The 15,099-nt window shown below is 60.9% G+C and overlaps 1 protein-coding gene across 1 annotated transcript in view; it reads right to left on the bottom strand.

The window, feature by feature from the left end:
• Nucleotides 1-15,099, bottom strand: part of TNRC18 (trinucleotide repeat containing 18) — an 86,432-nt gene that overhangs the window by 38,709 nt on the left and 32,624 nt on the right. The window contains 9 exon segments of the mRNA XM_059896726.1: nt 643-771; nt 946-1,082; nt 1,625-1,800; nt 7,271-8,263; nt 9,456-9,885; nt 11,213-11,403; nt 11,890-12,036; nt 12,747-12,952; nt 13,228-13,330. Coding sequence (XP_059752709.1) covers nt 643-771; nt 946-1,082; nt 1,625-1,800; nt 7,271-8,263; nt 9,456-9,885; nt 11,213-11,403; nt 11,890-12,036; nt 12,747-12,952; nt 13,228-13,330 — 2,512 coding nt within the window.

Raw genomic sequence — 15,099 nt, 5'->3', positions numbered from 1 at the left:
AGGTACCCTGTGGCCCCCTCTGCTTCCTCAACCAAGCCCTGGTGTCCGCCTGCCCTGCTGTCCCAGACAGAGGTGCCCTCCAGCCCCTGCCCGTTCAGCTTGTGCTACCCCCAGACGCCCTGGGAGGACCGCAGCACCACTGCTCTCCACACCCGGCCCGGAGGGAGAGCTCTCGTTCCAGCCACACGTGGCACCTGCTGCTCCCCGGGGAGCCTGTCCCCAGAGTGCACGGAGACGGCGGCCCCGGTCCCAGGGGACGGGCTCGGGCACAACGAGCCAGGAGAGCGGGAGTGACGCTGTCCGGCACAGAGGGAACCAAGCAAGAGCACGGCGCGGCCCTCCGCAAAGAGCAGCTCGGGGATCAGCCCCTAGCCGTGGAGGAAGCAGGTGCCGCAGGAAGACGGGCCCAACGCTTGGGTGACACTCGACACGCTGGCTGGGGTGGGTCTGCCTGTCCATTCCACGCTCGCCCTCCTGGCCTGCCCGGGGCAGCGTGCCATGCTGCCCACGAGCCGCCCATCCAGGTGGGTCAGAGCCTGAGGGACGCGAGGTCCCCGGCGCCCACACAGGCCCCGCGCAGGCCCGGGCTCCTCCCCTCCGAGCTCTGTGCCAGTCCCCGACCCACCGAGGGGCCAGCCTTACTTTCCGCTACGGATGCGGCTCTTCCCTCTCTTGCGGGGGGGCGACAGGGCGCTCAGGGCGTGGGTCCGTTTCCGCGGCCTGCCAGGGCCTCTGCGTGCCAAGCTTCTATGGGGTTCCTCGCGCCTGTCCCTTAAAGAGAATCACACGCTTGGCTGTGCACCCCGGGGGTGGCGGGGCGCGGAGAAGGGACGCACGGTGCGCACACGTCACTCGGGGCCACGCACACCTGGCGGCCTGCCTCGGCCGCCCTCCTGAGCGCGGCGCCTACAGAGCCCAGGCCGCGGGCCGGCGGGGCACACTCACTCGGCATCGCGGCGCCTCTGCAGCTTCGCCAGCTCGCGCTGCTTCTCCTTGTATTGGCGCTGCACCTCCGCCAGCCGCATCCGGAAGTCCAGCTCCACGGCGTCCATGCTCTCCAGGGACGACTTCATGGCGTACATCTGCGGGGAGGGGCGGGTGAGGACGCCGCCCTCGGCCGGGGTGCGGGACCTCACAGCGGAGACCAGGGGCCCGGGTCACACCCAATTTCTACCCCTCACGAGCTGTGGCCTTGAGCAAAACGGACTGCCCGTCTGCACGCCAAGGACCGAAAAGCCAACTTCGCAGGGCTGTGTCCAGGCCGAACTGGCCCGTAAGGACGGCTCAGGCAGAGCTGGCTGTAGGATCATCTGTCGCGGGCACAGGGAGATGAAGCCGCCTGCCCAAGGCCCACGGGCAGCAGGGGCGCAGCCAGGTCTGCTCTCCCTGAGCCCTCAAGCTGTCACCCACGGGAGGCACTCTTGACACGCCATTACGTGATAAACCGAGACCCGGGAAGAGGAGACAACTTGCCCGGGACCACCCAGCAAACTGGTGGCGGAAGCTGGGTGCGGAACAGGCCCTTCCGAACGCAAAGCCTGCCAAGGCCCAGGCGAGGTGGCCTCTCTGGGGGCACCCCGCGCCCCCCCTCCCAGCCCCCCAGGCCTGGCCCGGGACACCTCACCCGCTCGTCCTTCTTCTGCATCCAGCTGTACTTCTTGTTGGGGTTCAGCTCCCGTGGAAGCCGCAGGTTCTTCAGCGGGTCCACGAAGGGGCCGTCCAACACCTCCTTCAGCATGTGGCTGCTGGCCGCCAGCAGGCTCTCCAGCGAGGGCCGCACCGCTGGGCCCCGCTCCACACCTGCGGGAGGAGAGACGTGAGCCCGAGCCCCCGGGGGCCGGGCTCACAGGCACCACAGCCCACCCCTCAGGCCCCCAGCGGGAAGAGGACGAGGCCCAGAGCAGGCTCATGGATGGCCTGAGGCCACACAGGCCCCCAGGATGCTGACGGCCCGCGGCCTTCCCCCGCCCCGCCCCCCCCCCCAACCCCGCGGCCTTTCCCAGACACCAGAAACGGGCGCCGAGTGAGAACAGGTAAGAGTGCGGGGCACATGGTGCCGTCCTGTTCTTCACAACACACTTGTACAGACTCACAGAGAGTCAACAAAGGCCGGCAGAGCTGTTCTCTAGAACTGCGCTTCTCTTTTTGCTTATCTGTCCTTAAAATCTTCCATGAGGAATATGCATGGTTTTCATGATCAGAAAAAAAGAGCCCCGGGACTTCCCTGGTGGCGCAGTGGTTAAGAATCCGCCTGCCAATGCAGGGGACAAGGGTTTGAGCCCTGGTCCGGGAAGATCCCACATGCCTTGGAGAGACTAGGCCCGTGTGCCACAACTACTGAGCCCACGTGCTACAACTACTGAAGCCCGCGCGCCTAGAGCCCCTGCTCTGCAACAAGAGAAGCCACCGCAATGAGAAGCCGGCGCACCGCAATGAAGAGTAGCCCCCGCTTGCCGCAACTAGAGAAAAGCCCGCGCGCAGCAACAAAGACCCAATGCAGCGAGAAAAAAAAAAGAAAAAAAGAGCCCCACGATAAGTTTTGTAAACTGTAAAAGTAACATGTGCACATGATAAAAACCACAAACCAAGCAGAGGGTGTGACGAAACAAAAGCCTTTCTCCTCCCCAAAACACAGGTCCCTCCCTGTGGCTGGCAGGTGGTTCCAGAAACTTTTATACGTATTCAAACGTATGTAACACACAGGCATCCTTTATAAATATAAAAATGGCATCAATCAATCAATACCATATCACACTCTTTTTTCTACTTAAAGTCTTTTCACATTAGCACAAAAATACCAACATGTGTTCACATTATAGCTTGAGCCTTACAAAAAGTGCCATTTCTGTAAGTCGAAAACACTAGAATATCAGCAATTTTATATGGCCAAAGGGAGCAACAGTAGGCTAGAATTCTCTTGTACTGATGAGTTTTAATTTATCTAAATGATCCCCATCCCCCACTGATGGCATTTAGGTCGCTCCTGATTTTTTTTTGTAGTGAATGGGTAGGCACCGTGTTAGGAAATATGCTGCCTGTGCAATTAACGTGATCAAGGTATATGTGTTTATCTTTGATATACATTCCAAATGCCCTTCAAAGAGATTGAACCACATCAGGATCTCAACAATGGTACCTGAGAGCCTATTTCTCCACAGTCTTTCTACTAAAGTAACATGAGTTTTCGTTTTTCAATGGATGTTTTCTTTGTGATCTAACATATGATCCATTTTTGTGAATGTCCTACATGTGCTGGAGGGAAAAAGTGTATTCCTTACTACCAACTGCACAGTTCCCTAAAATCGACAATGCAGTTAACAACTGCACTGCCCGGATCAGGGCTTCTGAACCCTGGGGCCATGCACATTTCCATGACTGTTCTCTGCTGTGGGCGGCTCTCCTGGGCATCCTCGTAGGGTGTTAGCAGCGTCCCTCACCTTTACCCACTAGATGTCAGTAGTACTCCCCGCAAGCTGTCACAACCAAGTGTCACCGGTGGCCAGTTCAGAGTCACTGGTTTTGCTTTTCTGTCTTTAGGGACATTGAGGCCACAAAGCAGAGAACCCCTTCAAGGTCCTCCGAGCTGTAAGATCTCTTAGTTGCTGGGGAGGGGTGGGGGGGACCTGCTCCATCACAGAGGGGACCAGAGAGCGACTCCGTCACCTCCTTCACCCTCCGACACACCAGCTTTGCAGGGGCCCCCCAGGACTGACAGCCCAGGGCAGCCTGATGACCCGAGGGCAGCAGCTGTGGGTTGAACTGTGTGCCCCCAAATCCACGTGTTTAAATCCTAACCCTGATACCCCAGAACGTAACGTCTTTAAAGACGGAATCAAGTTAAAGTGAGGTCTTTAGGGTGGGCCCTAACCCAATGTGACTGTGTCCTTATAAAAAGGGGACATTTGGATACAGAGACACGCAGAGGAAGACCATGGGAGGACACAGGGAGAGGACGGCCACCCACAAGCCAACAAGGAGAGAGGCCTCAGAAGGAACCAACCCAACCCTGCTGACACCTTGATCTAGAACTTCCAGCCTCCAGAACCATGAAACCACACACTTCTGTCATTCAAGAACCCCCCCCGACCCCCACCCTACCCCACCCCACCCTATCTGGTAGTATTTGGTACAGCAGCCCGAGCTGACTAATACACCAACCTTGTGGCTTTACCAATGTGGAGGTGACCTGGAACAGGGGCCCGACGCGCACTGGAACCCCCATGGGACCAGGCGTCAGTCACAGAGGCTACGGCGCTGCAGGGCGGGAAGGACGGCCAGCACGCCAGGGGACAACCAGGTTCGCTGACTGTGGGCAGCTGTGTGCGGAGGAGGGGCAAAGCGGGAGGGCTGGTGGCTCCAGGAAGCAACGCGGGCTGTGGGAAAAACACTAACGGGCCCAGGAGCCTTGGGCCTGCTGTACGAACCGGGACCGCTCACGGCCCAGCTCTGTACAGAACGTGCAGGGGACCGATGCTCAGTGTCCGTCAGCGACCGTCGAAGGGAGAGGGCCACCGGGGCCCCCCTCGCCCCTGTGGTGCACACACCCCTGCACGCCGGTGCCTCCGAGGGCACGTTCCAGCCCTGACGCCGCCCCCAGCCCTGGGGCCGCAGGCGCCACTGCAGACCGCTGAGGGCATCCCAGCTCAAACATCTGTGTCCGCGCCAGCTGCTGGGCTTCCCCCACACACGCTCCCCGCCCCACCTGCCCAGCTCAGAAACTGCAATTCTCGTCTTCCAGCGGCTCAGGCCACAGCCCTTGGCGTCGTCCCTTCACACCCACGCTCAGCCCACCAGCAAAGCCTGCTGGCTGCACCCTAGCTTCCACCCAGAACCCACCTGCTCCTCGCCTGTGCGCCCCTCGCCACCCTGGGCCTGGATGGAGACGGGAGCCTCCGCCTGGGTCTCCCCACCTCCGCCCTCACCCCTGCGTCCGCTCTCCACACAGCCCACAAAGGAACCGCACGTAAGTCTGATCCTATCAGCTCAACTCAAAACCACCTTCCTACGGCCTCTCATTTCACTCCAAGTGAAAGACCTCCCCGGGATCACCCCTCACCCAAGTTATCCCACGGACCTCCTCGCCACCACCCTCCCCTTCCGGCTCTGCTCCTGCCCCTGGCCTCCTTGCCTTTGTTCTAACATGACACGCACAGTCACCTCAGGGCCTTTGCACTTGCTGTTCCTTAGGCCTGGCATGGTTTTCCCTAGAAGAATCTTCCTCCCCCACCTACCAACAGGGGCTTCCGTGGCCACGCGCTGTAGGAGACCACCCTTCCCACCCCTGCCCTGTCCCCTTCCCGGCCTTTTACCACCAGACCACCTCACCAGTGCTGAGGGCTGCACGCAGATGGCCTGGCTCACCGCTGGCCCCCAGCACCAAAACGGTGCCGGGCACACAGTAGGAGCTGCATGAGTAGGTGGATGAGGTAGGAGTGTGAAAAGGGGCAAGAGTGTGCAGAGACCCCCAAACCGGGTGACCCATCCTTAGCCCCCTCCTTTCCAGATGCCCCTGGCCCTCTGTGGTCTCCACTGAAAACCCACCAGTTGGTAGGATCAAGAGGGTTTTCATTTTCTTCTGGGAAAAAAAAAAATTTTTTTTTGGTACCAAACTATTTAAATGAGAGAAAAGAAACAATGAACTTTAGAACAACAACAACAAAACAACAGCCGCCTGAGGCGGGGTGGGTGTCACTCGTCCAAGCTTCCTGGAATGGGGCATTTGACCATGACAATGAAAGAGCCTTGAAAATATGGCCTGGTTCTGGCCCAGCAATTCCACCCCTGGGAACAAATCCCTGGGAAAACAGAGGTGTGGACAAGGATTTTTCCTCAAGAGTAATCATCACATCATTTACAGCAGCTAAGAAAGGAAGGAAAGGAGGGAGGGAGGGGGAGGGAGGGGGAGGGAGGGAGGGAATAAAAAAGGCAAATGAAAATGCCTGACAATCTAGGATTGTGTCATTGTAGGCTGTGGCCTCCACGAGGCAGAAAACTGTGTAATCCCTAAAAAAAAAGTTTTAAGAACACACAGCTTTGAGAAATGTTTAATAAAGCATATACTAAGTGAAAAAGGCAGGTTACAGAGCACTGTTTACAAAATGACCTTGATTTTGGAAGTGTGTGTCTGCGTAGGAGAAATTCTATTGGAAATACACCGAAACGTCCGGCGCTATTATCTCCTCCACAGCCGGGCCTGGGCCCCTCCTCCGTGCCGCTTCTGGCCCGAGCGTGGGCTCGCGAGGCTGTGCCTGACCCACAGCCTCTTCACACATGCCTTGGAGCACCTCAGTTTCTATGTCGAATGTCAGCGGTTTTGTGCCAGCCCAGAATTCACGGCCCCTTCTGCTGAAGGCACGCCATTCCCTCTGAGGACCGCCCCTCCCTACACCCTGCAAGTGGCTGCCCCCCCATCGAGGGCTGGGCATCATCAGCCTGGTCCATCCCATCTCCTGGGCCACAGGGTTTGCTTCTGCAAAAGGCGGGAACCCCAGTCAGCCAATCATTGAGACTGCCTCACAGCATCTTTGCCAGAGCTACGTGGAAAGAGGTGGCCTCTTTTGTGTGTCTGCTGAGCTGAGCAGGCCCATGGGCTTGGGAGATAGTATCAGTGACCCCCATAAGGACAGTGGGCCCACCTTGAATGAAGCCAACAGAAAGAAGTGAAACAAGGGGGGTGGGGGGAGACAGGGAAGAGGGAAAAGAAACTCCTTGGTTTGAGCACCTGGATCCAGCCATACCTGAAATATTACCTAATTACTGACATACTTCGGTTCCACAAGCCAATAAATTTCCCCTGACTTTTTCTAACCAGTTAAAACAAAAGTCTTGGTCCCGCACAACCCAAAGCATCCTGCTACTAGAAAACTCACCACTGACAGAACAAGCAGAAATTTCACCACTAAGAAACCCAAAGACTGGCTGCACAACAATGTGTACGTAACACCTCTGCCCTGTACACTTAAAAACGCTTAAGATGATAAAAGTTTACAATATGTATATTTCACCACAGTTTTTTTTAAGTGCACACGAATAAACCATATCCTGGAGATTTTGAAATTTTTTAAATCCTACTTTAAAAAATTTTCCTTAAAAGGGGGAAAGGCGGGAGTTCCCTGGCGGCCTAGTGGTTAGGATTCCAGGCTTTCACTGCCGTGGCCCAGGTTCAATCCCTGGTTGGGGAACTGAGATCCCGCAAGCCACGCGGCCTAAAAACGAATAAATAGAAAGGGAAAAAGCAAGCCACAGAGGCCCACCGCCCGGCATGACTCACCTGCCACCTCCTGGCTCCTCTTCTCGAGCTCCAGCTCGGCGATCTCGCTCAGCAGGGTGATGCCGTGCAGGAAGCTCGGCTCCAGGACAAGGCCCTGCACCGCCTCCAGCCTCTCCAGGGCTGGGGCTCCAGCGCCCGGGGAGGGCAGGGGCCTGGCCTGGGGCAGCTCTGCCGCGGCCGCCAGGGCATTCATGCCAGCCAGCGGGTCCTCCAGGCTGGGCGGGAACTGATCGGAGCCCGCTTCCTCCAGGAAGCAGGCGCTGCCGGGCACAGGCGCGGCCTCCGGGGCCTCCAGACTCAGGCACTGTCCCTCCCCAGGGGGCACGTCACAGTCCGGCAGTTCCAGGCTGGGCCGGGGCTCACTCGGGGCCGCCTGGGCCAGATCTTCCTCGGGAACCGCCTCTGCCATGGGCACGTCCACGGGCACCTCCACTGGCTCCTCCTTAGCCTTGACCAGCGGCTCAGGCGTCAACCGCGCCCCCAGGTCCGGGGCGGCCGCGCAGGACTCTGTCCGGCCCGGTGAATCAACCCGCGCCTCGGCCCCCTCGGCAAAGTCCGGGCACCCGGAGGGCTCCGCGGGCCCCTGGCCGCCGGCACTCAGCGCCTGGGCCTGGGCCTCCAGCAGGCCACCCGTGCAGCCGCCCGCCGGGCTCGGGGCCGCCAGGGCTTCTTCAGGGGGCAGCGTCAGCGGCGACTCGAGGGAGGGCAGCTCTGCGGTGCCTTCGTCCATGTCCTCCACCTCCGCCTTCACCTCCCGCTCCGCCAGCGGTTCTTCGTCTGGGACCTCCCGCAGTGGCTCTGGGATCTTGGACGGGGACAGGCGGATGGGCTTGTCCTCAGGCGAGAGCGCCAGGCGCTCGGGCCCATCGGCCGGGAGCGGCACGTCGGGGGCCAGGCCGTCGGCATCGGCAGCCGCCGTGGGCTGCAGCAGGAATGGGTAGGGCCTCCCGTAGTGTGGTGGCAGGGCTTGAAACGGGTACCTGGGTGGGATATCTGCCGAGGACACCAAGGGTCAGCGGGGGCCCCTTCTCCTGCCATGTCCGACACCCCCGTGTGTCCCCATCAACACCCACCCACCAGCCACCCTCTCTGCTGGGCCGGCCTGCGGGGCTGGGATCCCTTCCAGACGGCATCTGAGGAACCCCAGGGCTTTTCTGCATGTCTGGGCCACAGAGAGAAAAACTGGCCACCATCCTGTCCCTGAGGGTCTTCAGGTCTCAAAGGCTCTTTCTCTGGTCCCTCCGGCCTCAGCACCCAGCACAAGGCTGGGCCAGAAGCACATGCTCAGTAAGACCCCAAATGGTCCCCACCCAGCCGGTGCCGACTTTGCCCTCCGTCCCACAAGAACCCACCCGCCCCACGCCATTAAAGCAGAGTTGGGGCATCCAAGTTGTTCAAAAAATAATAGCAGCACAGTCCTGGCTCCCCTCCCTCACTTTTCTGCTCTGAACTCCCACCCTTGAGTGTAATCTCCCCGAGAGCAGGATGGTGTGCAGCTGACGGTCTTAGTGTCCCCAGGCCCAGCCCAGAGCGGGGCAAGCAGCAGGGGCTCAGTATGAACCAAACCGGGGGAGACAGAGGCACGGAGCGCCCTCACCCCGCACCGGGGCCAGGCACGTGCTCCACACTTGGCTTGATTAGCAAGACATCGAATCTCCCCAGGGAGGGGCAGCCACCTGCCCAAGATCACACACTGCGTTCCGGTGGCAGAAACCTGAACTTCGGAATTCGAACTCAAGTCCTCCCACGGGAAGAGGGACACAGGCCTCAGGCCCCTTCAAGGCCACCGGCTGCATGTCCCGACCAACACAGGACATGGGAAGAGGGCATGTGTGGGGTGGGAGTACTACCCAGAACACACTGTTTCATCGTCAATGCGACAACATAGCACCTACTATGGGCCAGCTATGGTGCTAAATATACTACAGGTCTTACTTTGTTCAATGCTCAGACAGGTCCTTCTGAACTTAGAACCTACTTCTAACATTACACCCATTTCCCCTGACCCTACCACTGAGGGAAGGCTAGAGAGAGATGACGGCCGGCTGTGTCCTCGGGCATTCATTCCAGAGCCCAGCGGTGGGCCAGGTACACGGTAGGTGCCTCAACACAGAAAGGAGGATTGACCGGTTGAAGGAGTGAAGGAGTGAACGACCATATGGGGATCTGTTTCACCAGCTCCTACCTGAGAACAAGGCCTGGAAAGGGCTGGGGGCTCCCTTCTCCAATTCTAAGTCCTTCTTCTCGACGACGTTCTCGGGGGCCTCCTCCTTGCGGGTGATGCCAGGGGTGGGCGGCGGGGAGGCGGGCGGCGGGCTGGTGGGGTGGGAGCTGGGTGTGGCGGGGTAGGCGTAGGTGGACGGCTTGGACACATCCTCCAGCTTCTGGATGACCTTGGCCTTCAGGGCAGCCACAGGGGAAGCGCGGGGAGATGGCGGTGGACTCATGGCCTTGCCGTAGGTGCCCGCGGGGCCGGCGGCCAGGCCGGGCGGCTTCCGAGGCAGCAGCCCGGGGCCCGAGGCGCCCAGGCCACCCTTGCCCGCGGCGTCCAGGCTCCGCTTGCTCACCTTCTCCTCCATCTCCGCCCGCTGCTCCTGGGCCTTTAGCCGCTCCTGCTGGGGAGGGGGCCGGCAGGCAGGGTCAGCGCGGCAGGACCCATCGCCCACCAGCTGCCCTGTCCCCGGGGTCCCCACGACCCCCAGAGAACCTCAGGCAGGGTCTGGGGCTGCAGGCCGCCCACACCCCCAGCCTGAGATTGACATTCCGTCACGGTACGTGTAACAAGCACAGCATTCCTTGTAGAATTCCAGCAGATGGGGCTAGGGGGGCCCTCCGGTCTAGACCCAGGCCCCTCTGGGACCCTCACGGTCAGGGCGAGGGGGGCCGGTGGAGGTGTGAGGCTCTTTCATGACACTAGGATAGCTACCTGCACGGAGAACTCACTACCTGCGGGCACTCTCCTGCCTTATCACATCTGGGTCTCAAAACACCTCAAAAGGTGGGCGGGGGGAGCCTTTCCCGGTCTTCGATGGCTTGAGGAAACGGCAGGGAGCTGGCTCACGAACAGCCCGTGCTCACCAGGGGCCAGGCGATCGGCGCACAATCACATGGGGAAGAAAGGCTCCATGCCCCAGCCACTGTCACGACTGTTAAATCTCACTGAACAACCCGATGACACAGAAATTACTAGCAACTCCATTTCCACAGGAGGAAACCTGAAACCCAGAGAGCTGAATTCACTTGCCGGAGGGCACACAGCCAGGCGTGGCAGAACTAATAAGGTTCAAACCCAGGGCCCCATTTGCTGCCTGTGTCACCTCGGTTGACTCCTCCAGAGCAGCTGCTGCACAAGAAAGGAGGGGCAAGGCCAAGCAGAGGACAAACGTCCAGGAACACCTTCAAGGAGGCAGGAAGGCTGTGGGCTTTAGGGAGTCCACCCACACGGTGGGGACACCAAGTGTCGCCCATGTTATGGGATCAGGCAACGTGGGTGGAGGCCAGCCCCGGCCCTAGAGGGGAGCCCAGGGCCATCAGGCGCCCAGCCGGGCCAGGCAGGGCTCAGGAAACAGCGGGAGCCCACAGGGACCCCTTCAATTCCAATGTAAACATCTCCAGCCCACAGGACCACCTCTCCCGCCTTGGTTTCCCCATTGCTACCTGCACCCGCCCCCTGCCAGGCTCTGTCCACCTCTCAGCCTTGCTCACACCATCCCCTCTGCCCAGAGGGCTCCTCCACAACTAACTTCTTCAGGTCTCTGGGCAGACGCCACCTCCTCCAGGAGCCCCCCCCTGACCACCAGCCTCTCTCATTTTTTCCGACTCACAGTCCAGAACTGGACTTTCTGCTGGTTGACCCCTCTGCTTCGCCAACAACAGAGGAGCTCCGGCAAGGGTCTCCACTGTCCCCACGGCCTTCCTGTGACCACGCCCACCCCAACTCACCACCAGCTGGGCGCTCCTCTGCAGTTCCAGGGCCTGGGCCGCCTGCTGCTGCAGGTACAGGAATTCCTGCTGCCGCAGGAAGTGCTGCTGGGAGAAGAGCTGCAGCTGCTGGGCATGGTGCAGGGAGCTGCGGCCTGGTGGGTACAGGGCCGGCCAAAGGGGTGGCACCGCGGCCCGCTCCATCAGCTCCGCTGGGGGCAAGAAGACAGTGAGGCTGCACCTACCGCCTGGTGCCCATCACCCCATTTTACAGATGGGGAAGCTGAGGCAGAGCTGGGCTCAGCTGGGCCTCCAGTTGCTTCCTGGGGACGGAGAAGCCTGTCCTCCTCCCTTTGCCATGGGCAGCCACATCCCAGGCCCGGGGCCAACGTGGGGACTCCACACCTTCTCCTACTATACCCAGTGGTCTGCAAAGTGGATTCCTGAGGGATGGGGGCACCGAGGCAGAGGGTCCAGGCCTCCCACCAGGGAAGCCCTGCTTTGGTTCTCCACGTGGGCTTTCTGGGTAGGAACTCATCAAAACAAGGACCCCTGTGGCTTTATGACACACCCACCCTATTTTGCTGGGTGGACACCCCCTGCCATAGGAGGACAGTCCTCCTCCCACGGCGTTTGGGACAGTCTCTCTGTGGAAGGCCATCACAGCCCCTGCCCCCAGCCACGGGGCCGCCACTTACCAAAGTGAGGCAAGTGATCACTGGGAATGACCACCAGCTGGCCCGACTGGGGGTCCCTGACGAACTGGTAGGCCGACGGCAGGGAGCCCCCCAGGCCGGGTGGGAAGGCAGGCGCCATGCCCTGGTGCAGAGAAGGGGGGCCCAAGCCTAGGAGAGACCCATGCCCGAGTCAGTGCTGGGGACCCAGGCCCAGCCTACTCCCCCATCCTCTACTTCCTGGGCCTCCAAGCAGGAAGCCAAGAGTAAGGGCTGTGAACACGCGCCCAGCCGCCCGCTCTGGGCACTGTCCACAAACAGGCTTGGCCAAGGGCCCACGATGCTGGTGCCATTAATAATGGCCCAGGGGCTTCCCTGGTGGCGCAGTGGTTAAGAATCCGCCTACCAAGGCAGGGGACACGGGTTCGAGCCCTGGTCCGGGAAGATCCCACATGCCGCGGAGCAACTAAGCCCGTGCGCCACAACTACTGAGCCTGTGCTCTAGAGCCTGCGAGCCACAACTACTGAGCCCACGTGCTGCAACTACTGAAGCCCGCGCGCCTAGAGCCCATGCTCCGCACCAAGAGAAGCCACCGCAATGAGAAGCCCGCGCACCGCAACGAAGAGTAGCCCCCGCTCGCCACAACTAGAGAAAGCCCGCGTGCAGCAACAAAGACCCAACACAGCCTAAAATAAATAGATAAAATAAATAAATTTATAAGAGAATAATAATAATAATAATGGCCCAGCTTGGGCAGTGAGGGAGCTGAACTACGGGGAAGAGAGGAGGAGTGCTGTCCCTGCACGAGCCACCGGCGCTGTGCTCCAGAAGCAACACGTCAGGCCTCCCCACCCCGGCCCACCGCCGCCCTCCCGCTCACCGTAGGGGTGTCCAGCGAGCCACATGGACGTGCTGCCCGAGCGGGGCAGCCAGGGGTGCGTGGCCAGGTGGGCCGCAGGGTCAGCGGACCAGCGACCGGAACCTGCCAGCGCCGGGCCCCCGGTCACCATGAGGTTGGGGTTCAGGCCGTTAGCAGCACAGCTGGTGGGGTGCAGGCGGGCCAGGTCAGCCAGCTCCTTACTTTCTCTGGAAGCGAACAGGGGCATCAGGGACAGGCCGGACGGCCCCAGGGACGGGTGGGAGAGAAGGGGTGTCGCCCCAAGTCACCGGGGGACACCAGGCTGCTGCTGGGCCAACTCTGCACCCGGTGGACAGAAGAGCCAGCGGGGGCTCGGCAAAGGGCCCCCGGGGCCCTCCTCGGGAGGGTGTCCCACACTCTAAGGACCACCCCGCAGCCACGTAGGGCCATCCACCCTTGCCCTGGGGCTCCCAGGCCCTCCCGGGCTGCCCCAGGCCCTCACCTGAGCAGCTTCTCCTGGTCCCGGTCCAGCCGTGCCCCAAGCAGCCGCTCCTCCCGGTGCCTGGCCCGTTCATCCCCACAGTCCTCGTCGGCTCGGCTGTGCCCTGGGTCGGGGAGACAGGCAGGAAGTGAGGCCCACTCAGGGCCCCAACAAGCCCTCAGCATCTGAGCGGTTCCCTCACCCAGGCCGGATGCCCTCCGTGCCCAGAAACGTCCCTCCATCGCCCCTCAAAGAGCCTACCTGGAACTCGCACAGGTAACCGGGATATTGCAGTAAAACATCGTTAACACGGATCGCGTAACAACACGGTATAAACCGAGTGGCATTCGCTGACACGGTTTCACTACTTTAACGCCGGAAAGGCAGGTTCTGGGGGTGGGCCAGGATGGAGGGGAAACCACAACCCAAAAAAGAGGTTGCTATTCAGAAGCACAGCGAGGCCTGGGTCACGGGAAATCAGCCTCCCCCCACCCCGAGGCCCCGTCATGGTTCTGTCTGCTGCAGACCTGTGGCTGATCTTTTCAAAATCAAGACGGAAAAGTGAAACCAGAGAACGCTATGTGTGTGTGGGCGAGTGGAGGATATGGGGGCTGCCATCCGGCTCACCCATCCTTGCCCTGGTGTCCAGGGGACGTCCCCCGACCCGTGGCTGGTCCAGCTGCACCTTCCATGAGCTCCCCGCCTTCCCCAGAGCAGAGAAGGCAGGTCCTCAAGTCCCGGCCAGTTCTGCAGGGGCAGGAGCTCGTGGAGGGCACCCAGCGTCCAGCCCTCCTCGCCCCACCTGCCCCAGACACTCTTCCTGGACGTTTTCTACACCACACGACAAAAGTCAGTGCGCGTGTGGCCGCCCCGGGCCGGCTAGGGCCCAGGAGGCGGGCGCTATCACCAGCAGCAGAAGCCACTCAGCTGGCAGCTGAGACTTTTCTCGAAAGAGAAACCCCCGAGGCTGGACTAACTCCTTCTCTAGGGTCAGTCATGCTGGACTGGTGTCCTCCCACCCAGGTCTCGGGAGGTACACCCGGGGAGGAAGCCACCCCCAGGGCCCCGGACCTTATCGGTTATTACTCTGCTGGAGACAAGTGTCCAGGGCCACCTCGCCGGGGCCCCCCAGCACTCCCCACACTCATGGTCCTCGTGGGCGGGGACCCAACTTGGAATGAGGCCGTCAGGCATCTCCCCATCGTTTCTCCCCTCCTGCACCCCCAACACCAGGAGCTCCCGAAGAACAGAGCCCCCGGGAGAGGCTCAGGGATGCAGGGGCTTCTCCTTCCCCTTCAGGAAGGTGGAAACCCACCGCCCCGGAACAAAGAAGAGGAGCCCACGGGGAGGGGCAGCCAAACAAGCCCACGTGCCCGATGGACCACGCACACGGGGTGGGGGGCAGGCAGCCTAGAATCAGGGAGGGGCCGCATCCCGGGAGGCAGCTGGAGATGGGCCAGGGGCCACCGGGGGCGGGTCTGCAAGTTCCAGAAGCCACTGGAGCAACAAGGAAGCAGCGTGTGAAGTTAAGCAGAGACAAGCCAGCGAGTTGGGGCACCGGCAGGGCAGGAGTGAGGGTGGGAGAAGGAGTCTTCTTACCGACCTGGCCCCCATGGGTCACACAGTTGCGTCCCAGGCCACCCGCTAAGTCACCCCATGCAGGCCCTGAGCTGACTCTTCTTGTGCCAACGCCGGGTCCCCACGACTGTTCCCAGCGCATGGCAGGAGGTACAGGAAGCAGAGGGGAAAGGCGGGCAGTGGGAGAACAAGCCCGCGCCAACTCGGGGTGAGACCCAGTGAGGGTGTCCCGGCCTCCAGTGTCAATGTGGTTCCCAAATCCAAGGGGACCCTGAGCCCGCCCGCCCCCTTCATGAAGGACTGGAAGGGGCCCTG

This window comes from Balaenoptera ricei, chromosome 15, assembly GCF_028023285.1.
Source record: "Balaenoptera ricei isolate mBalRic1 chromosome 15, mBalRic1.hap2, whole genome shotgun sequence".
Classification (NCBI taxonomy): Eukaryota; Metazoa; Chordata; class Mammalia; order Artiodactyla; family Balaenopteridae; genus Balaenoptera; species Balaenoptera ricei.
This window is presented reverse-complemented; position numbering and strand designations above follow the sequence as displayed.